Source organism: Diadema antillarum, unplaced genomic scaffold, assembly GCF_040938485.1.
Source record: "Diadema antillarum isolate AM-2024a unplaced genomic scaffold, OU_Dant_1.0 seq00000229_RagTag, whole genome shotgun sequence".
In the NCBI taxonomy this organism is placed as follows: domain Eukaryota; kingdom Metazoa; phylum Echinodermata; class Echinoidea; order Diadematoida; family Diadematidae; genus Diadema; species Diadema antillarum.
The window spans coordinates 1-21,526 of NW_027271279.1; the positions used below are offsets into that span (position 1 = coordinate 1).

Sequence of the window (21,526 nt, forward strand, 5' to 3'; positions counted from 1 at the left end):
ACCATAAACAAGTGGGACTGTTTCACGTCGATAAAACGCGCAAAAACATGCATCAAATTGCACCATTTACAACATCAAAATGCAAAAAGTTTTTACCGTGGGAGGGGGGACACCCCCCTCCCACACCCCCCCCCCCCTCGCTCGCTCCGCTCGCTCGGGTTCAGTCGCGTTCATGATATTCAGTGAAAAGAATTAATACAAGAAGTGTATCTAAATTATACCCTTTTATAGGCAAATTTTTCCATAATAATCTACATTAAAATAAATTGCTACCATAAACAAGTGGGACTGTTTCACGTCGATAAAAACGCGCAAAAACATGCATCAAATTGCACCATTTACAACATCAAAATGCAAAAAGTTTTTACCGTGGGAGGGGGGACACCCCCCTCCCACACCCCCCCCCCCCCCTCGCTCCGCTCGCTCGGGTTCAGTCGCGTTCATGATATTCAGTGAAAAGAATTAATACAAGAAGTGTATCTAAATTATACCCTTTTATAGGCAAATTGTTCCATAATAATCTACATCAAAATAAACTGCTACCATAAACAAGTGGTACTGTTTCACGTCGATAAAACGCGCAAAAACATGCATCAAATTACACCATTTACAACATCAAAATGCTAAAAGTTCTTACCGTGGGAGGGGGGACACCCCCCTCCCACACCCTCCCCCCCCCCCCCCCCCCCCCCCCCTCGCTCGCTCCGCTCGCTCGGGCTCGGTCGCTTCGCTCCTCGCAGACTCACCGCCCCCCCTAAGATGAAATCCTGGCTACGCCGTTGTACAGAACAAGACAGACACAAAATTTCATAACTTTCTTACCGTAGGTCTGAGTATGTAAAACAGGTAGCATTGCTGTGTGCTTAATTTCACTCTATTCATTTTAAGAGAATATCAAACCAGTTAAAAAGTTAGTCGGGAAAGAAAGAGTACGATTTTACAAGCACAACAGTGAAATAGGTGATCAAATTGGGTAAAAACTAAGAAGTTATGAAATTTTGAAGTTTTGCTAGTTTTTACAAAACAGTATACATGACTAGTCAATATAATACAATGTATGCAAGTAGTGAGTTGATGTCATCCCCTCACAGCTTGCCATATAAATTGTACATAAAATCTTGACATTTCCAGTCGTTATGTTCAGATGCAATTATGTTCAAGCCTAAAATTCTTTATTCGACTGGTCATTAGTTTGAAGTTATTCAGAAAGGATAAACAATTTATTCCTATCAGATTTGGATTCCGTCATGTTTCTATATACAGCACGATAATCATTAAAAAATTGCGAGGCGATGAACTCACCAGTTCATTCAAATGCATATTGATATCAACTGTCCGAGAACTGCTATGCAAAACTTGGCGATGTAGTCTTTAAAATGTCGTAACTTCCTTACTTTTCATCCAATTTTGACTTTCACTGTTGCGCTTTACAAATTTTGCTCTTTCTTTACTTACTTTTAACTGGTCCGGAATTCCCCTTTTAGCGGCAATTTAATGACCACACAAAATGGGAGCATTTAACCCGTTCCATACGGAAACCTAGTGGCCTGTATATTAGGTCAGTGGGGATTTCAGAATTCAGTATAAAACGGGTTAACACAAAACATGTACTCTTGAAAGTTACTTTACAATTCATCATACATGTTATGTAGCTACTGTGAGTAACTGCGGGAGTCAAAACAAACGTGTCAGAACGTTACTGTACTTCTTTGTACCCTCACCAAGAGACACAATCAACATATCCCGTCATAATCATTTACAGTCAACAGACAAAAGCAAAAAATTAATGTGTATTCGTCATAAAGTTAGAGTGGATTCTTGTACACGTGTTTACGGAGTGAATGGAGAATGAAAAGTACAGTCAAATGAGCGGGTATCCAGTGAACGGCGTTACTGTTACACGTATAACGCGAAAAAGGTACATTTTTATCAACACTCACGAGTAAAAATCCAAAGAATGCATTTACATGCTCTCATCGTAGTGGCAAACATATTAGCACACAGAACATAAAAATTGTGACGGGAAATGTAGGTGCTATCTGAACCCAGATTAATTTTCATAGTCACGTAACTAAATAGATGTGTACAACGTTGTACATGTATATAAAAGGTAAAGGTAATTTACTTCTATCTGGCGCCGTTTCCACATGCATGATTATCGAAAATGTTACGTCTGACACATGTAAACAAAAACATAACACATTTTTCTTTTTTTCTGATGGTGTGACGAAACACAGACAAACAGATGTACATGTACTTTATTCTGACGCATTGATTTACATACAATCAGAATAACACAAAAAATGTACATGTATACGTTGAGAAGTGTTTAATGTCCAACGGCAAGTGACATGGTTATCATTTATTGCAAAGACAGGCTTTTGTATCAAATACCATATTAGGGAAACCTGGTCAGAAAGAAGTCACGCCATCCTGTTTTTTCCCTCCCAGTAAACAGACACAATATCGTGCCAAAAGACTTAAACAAAACAAAACAAAACAAAACAAAACCCGTAGTGAGAAGAGTAATGGACTTGCTACTCTGATCTGTCATACAAACGCCACGACCATCCGCCAGTTTTGAAATCAATTTAGTTGTGGCTCTGCTTTCGGAAAGTCAGTAAACTGTAGATGTATATACATGTACGACCTATTGTTTTATGTCTTTCGGTGTTTAAGATTGTTTTTTGTACAGTGGGTATTTGCCTCTCTTTTATATGGTTTCGAACAGGTTGTGACCTCTCACGGTAAGAATAACTGATCCGCAACGTATTTATTGAGAGGGTATGATGCGTCCTCCACAGGCTTCAAATCTACAATGCCGACAAATTTGCGCTTTCCAACCTTCAGAGGGAGCCCTCCAAAATAACCCTGCCTGCACACGTTGCACCAACTGTGCAGTACACAGCAGGTACATTGTATGTGTAGTGTGGCGGCTGCTACAGCACACGTCACTATATGGGGGATACGCATTAAAACAATAATGGTAATAGCCATAATTATGATGATAATATCAATAATGCATTATATGTAAACAGATATTATAGAATTGAATCAATTAAATGGTTAAGACCACATAATGCAAAGTGTGCTTGTAAACGTTTGGTTTGATTAAATACAATTTAACTGAAAAGAGAGGCTCACTCCGAATGCCTAACAGTCTGTCAGTAACGAGACCCATTACCCCCTTTAAGGACTTATATCCCATCATACCCTGTAAGGACTTATATTGGTACCTATCATACACTGTAAGGACTTATATTGGTACCTATCATACACTGTAAGGACTTATATTGGTACTTATCATATCCACCACTCCATTCTCTCTTCTGCCTTCCAATTCTCAAGGTACCAAATTTGAGAATATTCCTATTAAACATACAAGTATTAGCGCTACTTCCAAGAAGTTTGAACATGTACAGTACTTGCCTGTTGCACTATGCTAAAACACACATACACACATAAATGTTAAATTCACTGGAATCTGATTGATACCAGCATACACACGTCCATGACAATTCATAAGATTACCAAAAAGTTTAAATCATCTACAAGTGTAACCCAGAGAACATCTACCATAGCAAATCTGCAAAATCTGCAATTTAATTCCATAAATTTGCAGTGTACATCAAAAAGTGAACTCGAAAAAAGAACATACACCAAACAGAGAGATCACAAAAGTAGACATCTAGAAAGAGTGTACAAACAAGGTCGTCTCTCAAAAATGATGATATTGCATGGCAAAATGTGATAACATCAATACACAAGGTCTATTACCTTTGATGACTTCTAGTGTAACATGAGTGAGGGAGAAAAAAAATATAGAATTTTTATCTATGCCCATCTACACCACTAATTAATGTACATCTCTTGATTTCTTTTCTCTCTTCAGCAGAAAGACAGACTGTACTGTATGTCCCCCCCCCCTAAAAAAAAAAAAAAAATAATACAATCTGATTTTTGCATTGAAAACTTTCAATATGATTAAACTGCCTGAATGCTGTTTCAGAACCTTAAAATATAACATCTTGGCTATATCTTGCAGAAAACCCTGTTCAATTTGGTTACGTGGTCACAGAAAAATGTGGATTGTTGTAGAGGGTATGTTTCTTCCAAGTTTAGCACTTGAATGCTCTTGGAACTGCATAATGTGTGAAAACAATGGACAGAACTTGGAGGGAAGGGATTCCCGACATGCTCTACAAAAATCCTTATTTCTCTCTAATCACTGAAGCAAATCGGATAGGGTTTTCTGTAAGATGTGGGTAATAAGTTATAGTTTCATACTATGAAATTGTACTTGGATTGATTTACTATTTTTAAAGTTATCTCTGCAGAGGGTCGCGTTGTAATTTTTTGGGACATATAGTATTTACCAGTTTTATAACGAGATAGTATACAGTATTTAATTATCACCCATGAAATGAGATACATGTCCCAAACATATCCAGTTTGGAGGTGTTGCGGCTGAGTGGATAAGAGCGCTCGTCTCTGAATGACATGAGCGTGGTATGGATTTGTGGGTTCGAGCCCATGCGAAGCCCGACACGCTTGCCCTTCAGCAAGGCACTTTATCTACATTGCTGCTCTCCACCCAGGAGTATAAACGTGTACCCGGCAGGATGAGAAAGTCTATATTGGTTTATCAGCATGGCTGGAATGGTCCCCAGGGAATTGAGAGTGAGCACTGTCAGTGCTGGTTGGAATCAATGTATCCAGTGACCGGGGTAAATAGTAGTCTGTAAAGTGCATTGAGAAACTTTAGAAGTGTGAAATGCGCTATGTAAAAACTAGCTATAATTACTAGTGTTGGATTTGTAATAACACAACAAAAGTGAACATCAACAAATAAAACTGTATCAACAGCAAACATTGCCCAAATCTACTTGAAATTTCTTTGCTGGGTAGATTCCCCTTTTCAGTACAAGTGTGATCACTGTGTGCATGATCCCGCACAACAAAACCCACAAGAAGCCACATGAATCACATGAGTGGGCGAGTCAGTGCATTTAAAGGATAAGTCCACCTTCATAATATACATGTGGATTGAGTGAATGTAGCAATATTAGTAGAACACATCAGTGAAAGTTTTGGGAAATCTGACAATCCATTCAAAAGTTTTGAATTTTTAAAGTTTCTGCCGGTCACTGCTGGATGAGAAGACTACTACAGTGTATGACGTCACATGCATAGAATGATATAAGTAAAATATAAAGACAAATTAAAAAAAATATATATTTTTTTGAAAAGAGTGATTTCCTCGACTTGTCACTGATGTATGCTACAGGCAATATTATTCCCCCTGCCTTCTGAAAGAGGCAAGTCAAGTATTCTTTTCATTATGCAAGAAAAGTGAAAATATGTTGATTTTTCTTTATCTCTTTTTGAATTGTAGTACACATGTGACATCACAAGCTGTAGTAGTCTTCTCATACAGCAGTGACTGAACTTTTGAACGGACTGTAAGATTTTCCTCAAACTTTCAATGATGAGTTCTACCAATATTGCTGCATTCACTCAATTCACATGTCTATGAAGGTGGGCTTGTCCTTTAAATAGACCTGTAATTGCAAAGCCCCTTTAGCATCCCACATAAGAACATATTTGAGTTTAAATCATCTACTTTGATGGATTACGATCATTCACTTTTGTTGAGGGACATATCATTTTAAAGCGAAAAATCCAATTTTTCAGAACTTAACCTAATCTTTTTTCTAACCTATCTAACAGGCTCTAGTATGTAATATTGTTTAGAGAAATAAGAATGGGAAGAAAAATGAGAAAAAAGAGAGACTATTGATTGCAATATTCTTATTCTAAAAAGTGTGACACCCACAGGAAATCTACAGGCACATTGTGAAGCATTTGTTCTACATCCTGTGCGTTGCTGAATATTCGCTCGGAAATGCCAACATGTTATTCCCATCTCCTGCTATCCGCGGTAGCAGTCCGGCATTGGGGATGATGTTCCATGACAGGGTGAGCGTGACGTTTTGGTTGCTTCTGTAGAGAGGAGTGAAGGAGAGAAGAGAAGCACAGTGAGGTAGAGAATAGACAGACCACACACGAAAGACCTGATGACAGCTGTACAGGTCTGAACATGGTAAATTCTGTCATTACATCTACAGAGCTGTACATGTAACAATCATTTGCATAATGTATCAGTCATACAATGGTGAATGGGCCTATTACAGTTAAAGATAATATAAAGTTTTGGTACCTCAAAAGTTTCCCTGAATTTTTGTGTTTCAGGTTAAAGTACCTTTCATATAACTGACACTGTGAGACTTACTCACCCCAAAGTGCTCTCATGTCTTAGTAATCATGCAATTAACTGCGACCAGCAGCCCCATACGCATAGCGTAATGGGGCTTCGCATTGTAGCATCCAGGATCATGACAGATTTAGTATCGCGGGTAAATATCAGCTTAAAATCCAAAAATTTCTTCAATTTGAAGACTTACCAATTCAGTTGAAGTATTTAAAACAGGCTTCGGGCAACGTTTGGTTCTGTCAATAGTCCCTTTCTGTTCGAATTGATGACTGAATGTGACTCGGTCGAGAGGACCTTGGGAGAGCTACATACACTGAATACTACGGCCAGCGCATGTGCACACAAACATTTTATACGTTCATGGATTTGAAATGTTTGAAGAAATTTTTGGATTTTAGGTTGATATTTACCCGCGATACTAAATCTGTCATGATCCTGAATGCTACAATGCGAAGCTCCATTACGCTATGCGTATGGGGCTGCTGGTCGCAGTTAGCTATGCGTACACGTGTTTTGTATGGGGCTGCACGCTGCTGGTCGCAGTTAAATGGTTTCGTACAATACGTGTACTACCTCGCCGTCGTACGGCGGCGGCTCTGGTACGAAACCATTATTGCATGATTACTAAGACATGAGAGCACTTTGGGGCGAGTAAGTCTCACAGTGTTAGTTATATGAAAGGTACTTTAACCTGAAACACAAACTAAGACAAGGAAATTCAGGGAAACTTTTGAGGTACCAAAACTTTATATTATCTTTAAAGTACCATGTGATGTTTATACTTTCCTTGAAAATTCCCTTGCCATTTTACAGCATAACGTATAAATATGATAAAAAAGTTTAATTCAGGGACTTGAACTTGACCTCAGACCCTACTGCTTTGCCAGATTTTGCCTAGAAAACCAAAGATTTACTTTATTTTGCCACACTAATCACATCCAGTACTCACACCCAATAATGACTTAGGTAAACAGTACAAAATAAAAATATTACATTCAGTTTCAAGCTGTAGATGGCCTTTGAAATATTTTGCATGAAGATCAGTCTTTGTTGAGAAATGGCTACAAACTAAGAATGGGCAACAGTGCACTGTAGCGCCAAGCCCTGAAAATAAACCGAGGACCAAATTACTTACCTAAGACCATGTCCATCATCAAAGAAGGGATACTTGGGCTGGATTCTGTCAAAATTCAGCTTGGCGTTATTTGAAGTCCGCTTGATGATTTTGTCCCAAATCACCACTTGATTCAACTTCTACAGATGAAGAATAGAAATGCCATTATTGTGCAGGTGAATCATATGTCATGCACTCAAGTGAAGTGAAATAAGTTTTGTTTGTCACTATTTTGTATTTTTTATTTATTAATTTCTTGCATTTGCATTATTTGCAATGAATTGTTTCTGGTCTGTATTCACACATTTCTAAATGTATATTACATCACTTGTACAATCTATGTCCTATATAAAAATAGCATTCTTTACACATACATTGTATATTGACATGACAAATGGCATTTTTAGTTTGATCAGTTTATCTTTACCAGCTCTTCCCTTACACGAGTCAGATCAGCTGCATTTTGTGTTAATATTTTCTTTTTCAAATTACATTGGGATTGCTGAGAATGGAATAATGCTGATAATTTTACCCTGAGGAATTCACATCCCTTGATGGCTAATATAGTTGATTTATTTCAATAAATCAAGGTGAATAATGTGAGCTCTTTCTGTTAACAAATGAAAGTTTTCTACACTGGCATTACCAGTCATCAGGAACAACATGTTATTTTGACATCACTAAAATATTCTGTGCTTGATGAGTTACTTCCATTTTACATATATAGAACTTGAAAGTACCAAAATGTCTACAATCTTGTTTTAAACCTTATGATCTGCTATTTCAATTTCATTTATTTTGATGGCAGATAAAATATCTGAGGTATAATTTCCATTTAATTCAGTTAAACATACATGCACAGTCTTCTCCATGTAATGGAATACACCAGTTACAGGTGGTTCCTCCTGAAAATTCTAGAAATGTGCTGGTATTTTTCACCTTTAAATTTGGAAGTATAGTTAATTGAAAACAACAACAACAACAACCAAAACCGACCATCACAACACTTAATGCAACTACAACCTTGTAAGTGGAGAATACTGCTAATCAAACTTGAAGAAAATTCTACTCCATCTTCAAATAGAGGGATGAAGTTACAGATACAGAACAGCAAAAATTATGTTAAACTTAGACCAAAAAATGATGCATACGCAAAGTCGTGATATTTTGTTGTTTACATAAAACAGCACTTGAAAATTTTCATTAGAAGAGCACATAAACCCACAACTTTCCAGTTAGTCTGTACATTTACTAGTGCATATCATAGTACTATTCTTTGGGTCAATAATTCAGCTATAATTTGTATTATGAACTCAATCGCTTGTTAACAGCATCTTTGTGAAAATCATTAAAATTCTTGCACTATTGGGTTTGATGGACTTAGAACTGTATTCCTCATATCTATAAAAAGAATGAATCTATTGAAAACTAATGTGCACGCAAATGGAGGATTTGTTAACGCATGATATCTTAATCTCAGCTGATGAGTTAAGTTGAATGGCAATGACCAAATAACAACTCTGGGAGGTTTGTGAGACTACAAGGAAACCCAGTTTTTACAGCTGTACCTCATTGTAAACGTACTAAGAAGGAGACCAGCTATTTACAGTAATGTAAATCACAAGCACTGGATTCATCTTTTAAAAGACGGTACTTCCATGTGAGTGAATAAGCTTTAAAAAAAAAAAAAAGGTTTCCCTGTATAAAATGCATTTGTCATTTTTGCATCACATATTGTAACTGTAGATCTACAGATTTTTATTTGTACTCTATGTTGTGATTGAAAAGGTGAGCATGAACCTTACATTTTTCTCCGTCTCATATTCTGCTGTTAGGTAGATAAAGAGTTGCTTCGTGTTCCAGTTGAAAAGAGGCTCCAAGTTAGCTGTTAAGTCGAAGTAAAATCCTCCAAGATCTGCATACTCCCCGTACTGTGTGTAGGTTTCCCTTCTGCATAGTTGGGAATGAAGAAAAAATAAAGGAACTATGATATATGACATTGCCACTAATAGACAAATTAAATGCAATTTGTCAATCAGTTACAATTAACACATCTCGCCATAAAAAAGAAAATAGTGTAATTTGCACTGATACAACTGTATGCGACAGGTGTACAGGGATAAATGCATTGTTTTAATTATCACAAACACAGAGCACTCTACACTTACATTGGAAGTGCCATGTGATGTCCTTCAATTGACATTTATGACATAAAATTTGTATCATCAGCATTCTCTTCACATTAGAACTTGGTGGAAATTGTATTTTGAGTCAACAAAGTCTTAGCAATAACTTACAGCTGTACGTGCAAACTTTAACCCGTTGAGGACGAGCTGATTTTGCTATAATGTATAACACGTATTTCCCATAGACACCTGCTTGAGTATACTCGGTTTTCATCCTAAACGGGTTAAGCTACTGAAATGGGGACAGTTAGTGAACATATGGGTGAATCTCCCAGCTATTTCTTTTGTATGATTTGTAAATAGAAACATTACATATTTTCTGGGACAATAGCAGTTGATGGCATAGAGATCTGTTTCTGTTTTGGTATTTGGTTTTGCCATTAGTTGCATCATATACTTCAAAGGGTATTCATAAAACATGTACACTGGGCTACCCTAGTCAAAGCCCCCTCCCAATTATTCTGTAGCATTTTAAAGGCAGGCAGTTGAAAGACCATTTACATGTGTATCAGTGTCACTTGCTTTATATATGATTTTCCTCCAAATTTGATTCCTCCCACACTTTTTTTTATAGAAAAAACGGGATCTACATGTGGGCAATTCCACGGTAACTAGGACACAGGTGCCAAAAATTCAAAATGATATTTGTTTCAAACACCATACATTTTCAGACAGTACTTGAGTTGAAGTTTTAAGAATCATTATGTTTTTCAATAAAAGTGGCCATTTTGATTTTCAAAATGGCTGCCAAAATATGCCTATAACTCAATGGTGAAAAGAGTGGATTGTGGCATAACTTACTCTCTGTATATCCACTTTATTAGTACTCTAAACAACAATCTTGTATATGTATGCAGTTACCAGAGAAGTCTTTTACCACACGATAGAAAACAAGGAAAAGTAGAAATTACGCGGTGCGTAACATATGTCCCCGCCGGAAGTAGCATTTTGTAACAAAATGTGCAATATAGGTAAAAAATCAAGGTCAAAGGTCAAAGAAGTCAAAGGTCAAAATTCTGTGTAGAAGTTTTGAAGCCCTCACCTAGCGCCATCACATAAAGCAAATGGAATCGAAATTGGGTTAGAAATGGTGAAGGAGTAGCATTTTGTAGCCAATGTACAATATAGGTCAAAAATCAAGGTCAAAGGTCAAAGAAGACAAAGTTCAAAATTCTGTGTAGAAGTTTTGAAGCCCTCACCTAGTGCTATCACATAAAGCAAACGGAATCGAAATCGGGTTAGAAATGGCGCAGGAGTAGCATTCTGTAGCAAAATGCACAATATAGGTCAAAAATCAAGGTCAAAGGTCAAAGAAGTCAAAGGTCAAAATTCTGTGTAGAAGTTTTGAAGCCCTCAACTAGTGCCATCATATAAAGCAAACGGAATCGAAATCGGGTTAAAAATGGCGAAGGAGTAGCATTTCGTAGCAAAATGTACAATATAGGTCAGAAATCAAGGTCAAAGGTCAAAGAAGTCAAAGGTCAAAATTCTGTGTAGAAGTTTTGAAGCCCTCACCTAGTGCCATCACATAAAGCAAACGGAATCGAAATCGGGTTAGAAATGGCGAAGGAGTAGCATTTTGTAGCAAAATGTACAATATAGGTCAAAAAATCAAGGTCAAAGGTCAAAGAAGTCAAAGGTCAAAATTCTGTGTAGAAGTTTTGAAGCCCTCACCTAGTGCCATCACATAAAGCAAACGGAATCGAAATCGGGTTAGAAATGGCGAAGGAGTAGCATTTTGTAGCAAAATGTACAATATAGGTCAAAGGTCAAGGTCAAAGGTCACGACTGAAATTCTGTGTAGAAGTTTCAAAGCTCCCATGTAGTGCTATCATATAAAGCAAACAGAATCAAAATTGGCTCATAAATGACAGAGAAGTAGCAAATTGAAGATTTTGATCACACACGGACACACGGACACACGGACGGATGGACACACGGACGGACACACGGACACACACACGTACGGAGCCCGTTTCATAGTCCCCTGCTCGAACTCGTTCGGCGGGGACAAAAAAAGCTGGTTGCTTTAAAGAATTTGATAAAAACTTTTAATTACTTTGACAATGATGGATGTAACGTCAGTTACCAAAAACAAGGAATTTTTAACTTTATTCATCAAAGAAAGTGAGCTTTATGATGTAACTTGGGATTTCTAATGTATGCCCATATGCCTTCATTTCAATACCAGAAATAAGGATACTTGGCATACTGGAGAGTCAAACTGATCACTACAAAATGTGTAACGTCAGTTACCGAAACGTCATACACGAGTATGTAACGTCAGTTACCATGACAGTAATTATAACTGAGGCAAATTTTTTGACTCTTGGCCATTTCAATACATCTGGGAAGTCAACTTACAACAAAGAGCAGCAATCCCTTTCATAGGGAATGATGTCATTACCATGGCATGCCAATGGATATATTTTTTTTCATTTTATTTTATTTCTAAATTTATTTATTCACTCATTTACCATGATTATCTTCTTTTTTTTTTTTTGGGGGGGGGGGGAGGGGGCTTGAGCTTTCAATTTTTTATTCAGCACAAGTGTAAGGCTAAATCATCTGGAAGTTTAGTTTGCCACATGCAGTATATGCACTCAAACATTCCCAGTCCTACGGGATGATAAATCTACCAAAGTTTGTAGGCCTAATCAGTGACATGATTGTTTGTTTTTTATAGAAAAGGTGGTTAACATGCAAACTTGTGCACAGCTTTATACCAACAGTTACAATCTTCACCAATGTTTGCTTTTGCCAGCATTTTCTTCTTTTTTTTTTCTGGAAACTTAATAGTCAAGTTTCCACCTCAAGGCAAATGCACAAACAGATATTTCTTCTCTTGCACTTAAATGTGTGGTGTAGTTAACATGGCGCATCTTGTATTATGGTACGTAAGGCATGCACTCATTACTGTTTGAAACTTAACGCTGATGTTGCTCAAAGTGAGAGGGGATTCTAGGGTTTAAAAAAAATTGTTCATACAGTGTGTATTTGTTGATTACTTTATTCTATTTATGCAGGGACATTATACAATACATGATAAATATGAACAGGAAGATTTTTTTTTATCTTAGAATTCTTTCGTTGCAAAGTCCGATTTCTTGGTATCTGGAATGTATATGCAAGCCGTGATATATCAGTGTAAAGGAAAAGAAAAACAGTTGAATTACTTCAAGCAAGGAATAAACCAATAATGCTCTTTTGACCAAAAAAGCATTTATTTTTCTTCTTCACAGAGAAATATTAAAAGTGCTACACTTTTCATTTAAATCAATTGATGATGGAGACCTTTTTTTTTTAATTTATGGCCCTAACAATGCCTTGAAGGAGAAGGAGTAAAATAAAGAAAAGAAGAAGAAATATATCACAATAGATTTCATACATATTTATGCATATTTATGAGTTGATAAGTGTGTTTTCCCCATGACCTGAAATATATTTTGATTTTTTTTTTTCAAGCACAAAAATATCCATGTTTTGTGTAGTACGGTACTGCAAGGTATTATGGGTGGAGCATTCTAGATATAGAAACTTTCCTGTTCATTAAATAAAACAAACAAACAAACAAAAAACCCTTAGTCATGTCAATATACATGTATTTATACTTGGAACTGCTTAATCTATTAATGGCTCTGTGTAATCATAAATGTTGAATTAGAATTCAATCTTCAGACAAATGTCGAGAAATATCCTCTTGTGCATTTACTTTATTTTTGCCCAACTGTGCTATGCCATGGGGGGGGGGGTTGCCCCCTAAGGGCCCAACCCATTTGTGTCTTTAGATTTTGTTTTAATTTGTTGCTAAGTAGTTGCCTGGGATTGTTACTGGTATATTGCAGCAGTATAATAACCTGTTAAATAAATTAGTTCTCTGTAAACCCCATGGCAAAGTATGTGTAACGTCAGTTACTGACATGTTTACCTTTAAGTTTTCATAGAACACGAGGAAAATGGACTAATGTTTCATTTCATTTGTGTATTCATGACTGATGAACCAAGGTATGACTCCATATCAAACAAATCCTTCTGAATGGTCAGAATTATGAAAAATCACAAAGCTATTCCCAATCATGATTTTGCATGTGTAAACCCTATGGCAAATGTAAGCATAACGTCAGTTACGTAACGTCAGTTACCGTCATGCCTTCACTGAAACTGGCATGGTGCTAAAAGGAGACAACTAAAGTGCACATTATTTTGCACACCTGTTCCTAAGAACCTAAGTGTATTGCCATATTAAACACATAAAGGTTAAAAGTCAGGGACATGAGATATTTCCATTTAAATCTACACCATAATTTCCCATGTCCTTTTTCCGTAACGTCAGTTACCGACACATTTTCACTTGCTATGTGATAAGAAATGCAGTTTGAGAGAAAAACTTTCCACCTATTTCTTCATTCTCATGAACTTATTCATCAATGCCAATTGCAAGCCCCAGGTGCTTTCATTCACAAAACTACAAGGTAAACAATTTCATGAAAATCCTTACGCCTAACGTCAGTTACCGTGGAATTGCCCATGTACATCTACATGTTGTAATCTTGCATTATCCAATAACCAATTTCATGGCATCATATTTTGTAAAAGGCTTGCTTTGCACCATCCACATGTCATTTTATTATCTATGATTATATGAACAATCCTTACAAACAGGCTTAGGCCCTATAAATATCAAATAATTTCTTCTAACTTTATTTACACCCTTGGGTCTATTCATCGTATTAAGCCTATCCCACATTTAGCATGTACAATCTATATTTTAGCTTGACTGGCAATCATATTTTGGGAATATAGGCCTATCTGACAGATAATTCTTACTTCTTGCCCAAAAACCACAGCAGCTGTCCCCTGTGAAATATGACGATGCTCTTTTTCAATTGTTTGAAAATTGTTGATAAGCTTTTTAAAGTCTTTCAACCTCATCCTTACGGAATATCTGGTACAATGGGATTCTACAAGTAGTGCTACACCAAATAATTCAAGAGAATCTAACGTTGGACGGTGAAATTAAAACAATGCAGTCATTTCAAAGAGACGGGTCGAGGTCTCAGCTCACCACGCCGCCAGGCTAAGTAACCCCAGCATAGCAAAAGTGAACAAACACGATATTAGATACATGGGACTAGAGTGAAGCCATCATCATCTGCTGCGTACTTACACTGTATGTTTCGACGTTTTTATGGAAACACTTCTCCTCGTGTCCAGATTAACCGTGGTCAAGAAGCATAGAAATGTCAAGGCTGCCAAAACACTCAAAGTAAATGCAAATATCGTATTTGCTCTTGACAGAAGGGTATTCATGATGCACAAGCAATACAGACAATCACGATGCGAAATAACCTCTCAGTGCTATGTATGTTCGCGTATTATATGACGCTTCTTCAGGGCAGAGTTCGTAGGTTTTACTTGCAGCCTGCTAGCTAGGTGGCCGGCGGCCGGCGAGGTTAATTTAATTCAACTTCTGTAACAGCTGGATGGGAGAATCTTGTCCAAAGTCATCAGCATACTGATGTTTGGGCTAAAATACATGTAAATTTATCCTAATGAGTGTCCGTTGGCTTGCTTGGTGAATAAAAGGCATGCACGTCCGGCCGTTTGGTTCAGATTTATACGTGTAATTTGCAGATCGCCCTCTACTAGTCTGGCTTCCAGACCCTCTGCCCATACTATTTCGCTATCCATGATATTGACGCCCTCAACGTCGAAAACTAGTATAGTTTAAGCTGATTTCTGCCTTTGCCTTCGGCAAAGGCAGCGACTTCGTCGCGGGGCGGCGACTTCGTCGCCGCGGAGTCCAGTTGGCAAAGGGTCTGGAAACCAGACTACCCTCTACAGACTCTTGTATTACATTGTAAAGTGATCCAGCAGGCCGAGGTAAGAGCACAGAAAATCGAGTTCTGTGGGTATTATAAGAGATTTTATACACTAGTAGGCCTATAAAATCTCTTGGGTATATCTCTCTCAACCAGTCCACATCCTGTAGTACTTTCCTAGGTTTGCACTCTTCTTTCCACTTGCGGATATTGACAAAACTGTCGAGTAGACGATTGATATAGATATAGATATCGATAAAGATGTAGATATAGATATAGATATACATGTAGATATAGATATAGATATAGATATAGATATAGATATAGATATGGATATAGATATAGATATAGATATAGATATAGATATAGGTATAGATATAGATATATATATAGATATAGATATAAAGACGATGAAGACAAACAAGTTGACATAATGCATTAGAATCCAACTTCATTTATTTGTAAACCAAATTTTCTCTAATGCATTATGTCAACTTGTTTGTCTTCATCGTCTTCATGCTCTTATTCCAACACGCGGATAATAATACCACCATGTCAGGACTTAATGATATAGATATAGATATAGATATAGATGTAGATATAGATATAGATATAGATATAGATATAGATACAGATATAGATATAGATATAGATATAGATATAGATGTAGATGTAGATATAGATATAGATATAGATATAGATATAGATATAGATATAGATATATATGTAGATATAGATATAGATATAGATATAGATATAGGTATAGATAAAGATATAGATATAGATATAGATATACATATACATATACATATACATATAGATTACAGATATAGATTATAGATATAGATATAGGTATAGATATAGATATAGATGTAGATATAGATATAGATATAGGTGTAAATATAGATGTAGGTAATTTATATATAGATATAGATAAGATATAGATGTAGATATAGATATAGATATAGATATAGAAATAGATAATATAGATAAAGATCTAGATGTAGAGTCTGCAAGAATCTCCAGCTAAATGAAGGAGGCAGACCTAACCAGTAGAAGAAGAAGAAGAAGAAATGAGATAGATGAGAAAAATTTACTGAATGTTACAGTCCACATATCACACCCGCCTGTTTCATAAAATTGCACTTCTGAGGGGTCGCGGGCCTTCTACACACCGAACCCTGCGTCTGAAGTCATCATGTTCAGCAACAATGTGGGGCCCTAAACTCGGGGTTTGCCATGTTTGATGCTTGTTGCATTATGACGAGATTTTCAAGTCTGTTTGTTTGTTTGTTTGTTTGTTTGTTTGTTCATTTTCCATCTGAGAAGATGCTAGGCTGGTCTTCCATTGGAGTCCAGTTGGATGTGAGCCGGGACAACTTCACCGGGTTAAACAGCCTGCTCTTTGCGATGAATGAATGAAGCGGGATCTTTTACGTGCATGAGTTGTGACGCTCTCACACACTGGACCTCCATTATGTCCTAACCAAGGGACAGAGTGTTTTGCCTCTTGCTAGAGGGGGCGGTATGCTTACACACAACATTGCTCAGTCTAGACTCGGGTTCGAACCCGGGTCGCTTGGATCAGAGGCAGACGCGCTACCGACTGAGCCAACTCACCGCCCTTCTGTGGGCCGGAGGTGGCGGACTTTACTCTCTCACAATAATTATTCTTGCAATCACTGACGGTATACAGGTTTCAAAAGAGGCACTCTTAATCGTGCTATGATCACATTTACAGTCCCTTGTTCTCACTTCAAGAATATGTGAGCTAGGGAAAGAAATAACCTGTAATTGTAATTAATGTTAAGCGGTATTATCAATGTTAAGTATTGTTAAATGTAGATAATGAAAACAAGTTATGATATAATTGTTTATAGAATAAACTGTATACAGTTATGGTTTATTGAGAAAAATAGTGACATCTCCTTGTATTTTAGGCTTTATTGCGAAAGTTTTATATGGTAGGGTATTTTGTGATACAATAATGACCTACACATAATATTATCATGCATCAATTAGTGTGATAACTCGAACATTTTTTAAATCATTGCTCACAATGGTAAACAGTACCTTTAAGGGGGAACCTGACTGAGCCTTCAAGACTACTATTGAAGCGTGATGTGTGGAGCATCACAATTCGCCTCAGTTACATAATTTTTTATGTGTGCAATCATTTGAGGCTGCTGGTAAGGATAACCAAACTCAGTCGCTTTTCATTGCTTTCCTTGAAATGAAGAGATAATAATTATATAGAATGATACCTCTTGATGCATATAATGAATATTTATCAGGGGAACATTCAAAATTGGGGAAAGGGGGGGGGGGAGGAAATCCTAACACCATGTATGGTCAGGGATGTGCAATACGTACAACTTGTACTATCGAATCATCCTCGCTGACTAAGGTTAATGTCAACACAAATGTGGTCGAGGTCAAGAGTGTCACTATTTTTCAGTAGTCTATTATAATAAAAAGATATTCAGAGTGTGATACAAAATTCTTTATTAAACCAGGGCCCTGTTTCATGAAGAGTTATAACTACAACTGTAATTATATAACCGATTTCTGTGATATGTCTATGACAGTCTGTGTGGTAAGGACATTTATAATCGATTATATCTTTTGATAAAACGGGGCCCAGAGGTATGGATAGTACCCTCTTGACTAAACCAAAGAGCTCCTTGATTAAACCGACTCAAGACGGCCATGGACGAAAGACCCTAACAGCAGCGACAAGAAAAGAGAGATGACGACAGAAGAAAAAAAAAACACAACCATCGTGTATTTGTCGACTTGGATCAATGCTGCACCACACTCAATTTGCATAACCTACATTCTGTACAAACAAGCCACACTTTGTAGATTCCACTGTACATAATGACTATACGTCGAACTTACGGAGACGTATAAAAGTCCTGAATCATGCCAAAAGAAGGTCTCTTTTATTTACATATGGTTACTGAACGTGCCGTTTATCTTGGGCAGATAAAAGAGTCGTTGAAAAGGAGGCATTTTAGATTCTGCAAAAGTCTCGTGATCGGAAAAAACAAGAAAACCTAACTTAAAACATGAATTATTACGCAAATTTCGTCGGGTTCGCGTTCATATTTCCCTGCGTTCTCAGCGCCAATGTCCTCATGTCCAACCTCTATGGAGAGGGTAGCCACTTCGTGGTCGGTGCCTCGATCGCAGAAGCCTTGGTTCGTCGAGGACACAACGTGACGAGCCTCATTAGCCGAGCCTACGATCAGAGGTCGAGCGATCCCCAGTTCTCGTACATGAAGTTCGCCATCTTCGAGCATCGCAATAAGTCCAGGGAAGAGGTCCGCGACATATTCAGACATTTAGGCTCCGTGGCCTTGGATGAGCCCGATCAACAGTTTGTGAATGGGATTATTCCGTTGATTATGAACTTGTCTCTTGACTGCAGAAACCTCATAATGGATGAAGCACTGATGATGCGCCTAGAAAGTATTGATGCCATAGTCATGGACAATACCTGGCCTTGTGGCATCGTGATGAGGCGGTCGTTGGAGCAGAGATTTGATAAGGACATAAAGCTCATCTCTCTTTGGCCATTTACCCCTCAAGGAAGCACCATCTACGTGTACGGGTCAAGCTGCAACCTCGCCTACCAGCCAGAACTGGGCACTGGCTACTCTGACAACATGACCCTTTTCCAAAGGGCTTTCAACTTCTTCCAAGGCATTGTTTCTCTTTTGATATTGAAATATATTTCCCTACCTAATTATAGGCAGTTGGCAGCGGATGTAAATTTGGACGAATCGATGTTGAACGTGTGGAACTTGCACAAGGAGTTTGATCTACACTTGATGAGCATGGACTTTTCGTCCGAGTTCCCGTTCCCGTTAGGACCAAACTTCATACCCGTGGGAGGCCTGACAGCTCGACCTGCAAGAAAGCTCAATGAGGTACATTTTGGTTTGCAATGTGTGTGTGTGTGTGTGTGTGTGTTTTGGATGGTTTTATGTTTTTATGTTTTTGTGCTTTTGTTCTCTTCTAGATTTTCTTTTTCTTCTGGACTTAACTTTTCAAGGACTCGTTACTCCGAACGACTACAACCTGCAGCACTGTCGAACGGCATCTACTTTATACACAGGCATAGAAACAAGTGAGACAAATACAGTATGCAGTAATCAATGACTAATATAAGGGAAACATCCACTATAGGACCATACTATAACCAGAAGAGCATCACACTGCCATTTTCCATGTTTCACAGAAATTAAAGATACATATGGCAATGGTATACTAATGACAGGATTATGATTTTGTTTTACGTGACCAGCAAGAAAGCCCTGAATCCTTGGATACAAGCAACCAACCATGGGACCGACAACGAGGAGTCCCTTCAGAAGAACGAGGCAATGAGCAGATTTTTGAGTGCCTTGCCAAGGGGCGAACCCGCTGTGAATAGCCACGGGACTCGAATCAGAGACATTGTGATTGAGAGTCCGTGGTCTTATCCACTGATCAGCAAGATCCTGTCAAAATCATGTTCAAAACATTGACGATTTGTGAACAAATTAATATCGCCCGTTTCTTGTACGGTGGGCCAGTCCAGCCAAGTGTGACAGGGGCTTACAAAAGGACGTTATAAACCTTTGGGGCGCTGTGAACTTACATCATTCTGGCACGCTGGTCTAGTTTATTAAGCTGCGTTTACACCATGTTCCCGGCAACCACGGCATCCCCGTTTCAGGCCACCGTGGAAAAAAAAACGGGATGGACGTGAGACAACGCGGTGAGAAGGGATAGGCAAAAGTGGCAGGCCGTACTGCTCGTGGATGACGTGTCAGATTTTTAAATTGTCCCAAAAAAAAAAATGCCACGGCAGTCCCGGTACTAATGGGGAAATCTTGTTTTTTGTTATAAAACGGAGTGAACGCAACGAAACACGACGGCACGTAAAAGACCGTAACAAAACTTGTATAGGCGGTCCGTGCGGGACGCCACGGAAAAGCCTGACCAGACACCGTGAGAACAGCGTCTGATAGCTATATTTTCACCGAGGAGAGGACTGGAACGAACAAGACTAGAATGCGAAGGGGAGAAAACAGGAGAATGTCTCACCCGTCTCTCTTCAAACACTTCAGAGACTGGTTTCCTGAAATGCAGAGCTCTGAAAGACGCCTTAGGCGCAGTGAGAGATTGAGGGAATACAGATGTAGAACTGAAAGACTGAAAAACAGTGCGATGCCTTACTTTGTGAGAACGATCAATGCACGATTTATGTGAATCAATAACAAAGGTTATCATGATCATCAAACTCATACCAGATATGACGCCGGATAAGTTTGAATAATGTTGAATATGGGTGCGGTCTGGCAAGGTCAACAGTTTAACGTTCATGTATTTTCTCCTATAAGCACTACACACAAAGTATTACGGTGTACTCTTCCTCTCCATCTCTCTCTCTCTCTCTCTCTCTCTCTCCTCACCCCTATCTCTTCCTCTTTCTCCTTCCTTCTCTTTCCCCCTCTCTCTTTCTTGCTTTCCCACCCCTCTCCCTCCTCTTCTATACCGCCTGCAACATTGTGAGACTCTTTGATAGAGAATTATATACAATGCCACATTACCTGGAAGATTTATACCAATGCAATATTTTTGATATGTTGAGAATGACTAATATATGATTATTTCCGTAATTTTACAATATATGTATACATTTTTACTGGAAATGTTTTTTTCCTCTCTTTTTACTTCCCCTGGCAGCCACAATTTTTATAGCAATATTCTACGAATATCAGTTTACTTGGAAAAAACACAACTCTGTCTCTTCCTCTTTCTCTTTATTTCTCTCCCCATCTCTCTTTCTTGCTTTCCCACCCCTCTCCCCTCCTCTCTTTCTGTACCGCCTGTAACATTATGAAACTCTTTGATAGAGAATACTTACAATACTTGGAAGATTTACAGCAGTGCAATTTTTTTTTGTTATGTTGAGAATGACCAATACATAACTATTTTTGTAATCTTATAATATATGTATACATTTTTATTGGTAATGTTTTTTTCTTTTCCTTTTCACTTACCCCGGCAGCCACAATTTTCTTTTTGTTAAGTAATATCCAACGAATATTACTTTACTTGGAAAACATACAACCTT

At 37.9% G+C, this 21,526-nt stretch overlaps 2 protein-coding genes across 2 annotated transcripts; one reads left to right on the top strand and one right to left on the bottom strand.

Annotated features, from left to right (window-relative positions):
• Nucleotides 1-5,827: 5,827 nt before the first annotated feature.
• Nucleotides 5,828-15,142, bottom strand: LOC139729226 (signal peptidase complex subunit 3-like). Its single transcript, XM_071640159.1, has 4 exons — nucleotides 14,742-15,142; nucleotides 9,194-9,338; nucleotides 7,410-7,528; nucleotides 5,828-6,003 (listed from the first exon to the last, which is right to left on the bottom strand). The coding sequence occupies exons 1-4, from the start codon at nucleotides 14,882-14,884 to the stop codon at nucleotides 5,871-5,873; spliced, it is 540 nt and encodes a 179-aa protein (XP_071496260.1). The 5' UTR covers nucleotides 14,885-15,142; the 3' UTR covers nucleotides 5,828-5,870.
• A 3,394-nt stretch (nucleotides 15,143-18,536) lies between these two features.
• LOC139729252 (UDP-glucuronosyltransferase 1A6-like) lies at nucleotides 18,537-19,837 on the top strand. Its single transcript, XM_071640183.1, has 2 exons — nucleotides 18,537-19,331; nucleotides 19,709-19,837. The coding sequence occupies exons 1-2, from the start codon at nucleotides 18,537-18,539 to the stop codon at nucleotides 19,835-19,837; spliced, it is 924 nt and encodes a 307-aa protein (XP_071496284.1).
• Nucleotides 19,838-21,526: the final 1,689 nt, after the last annotated feature.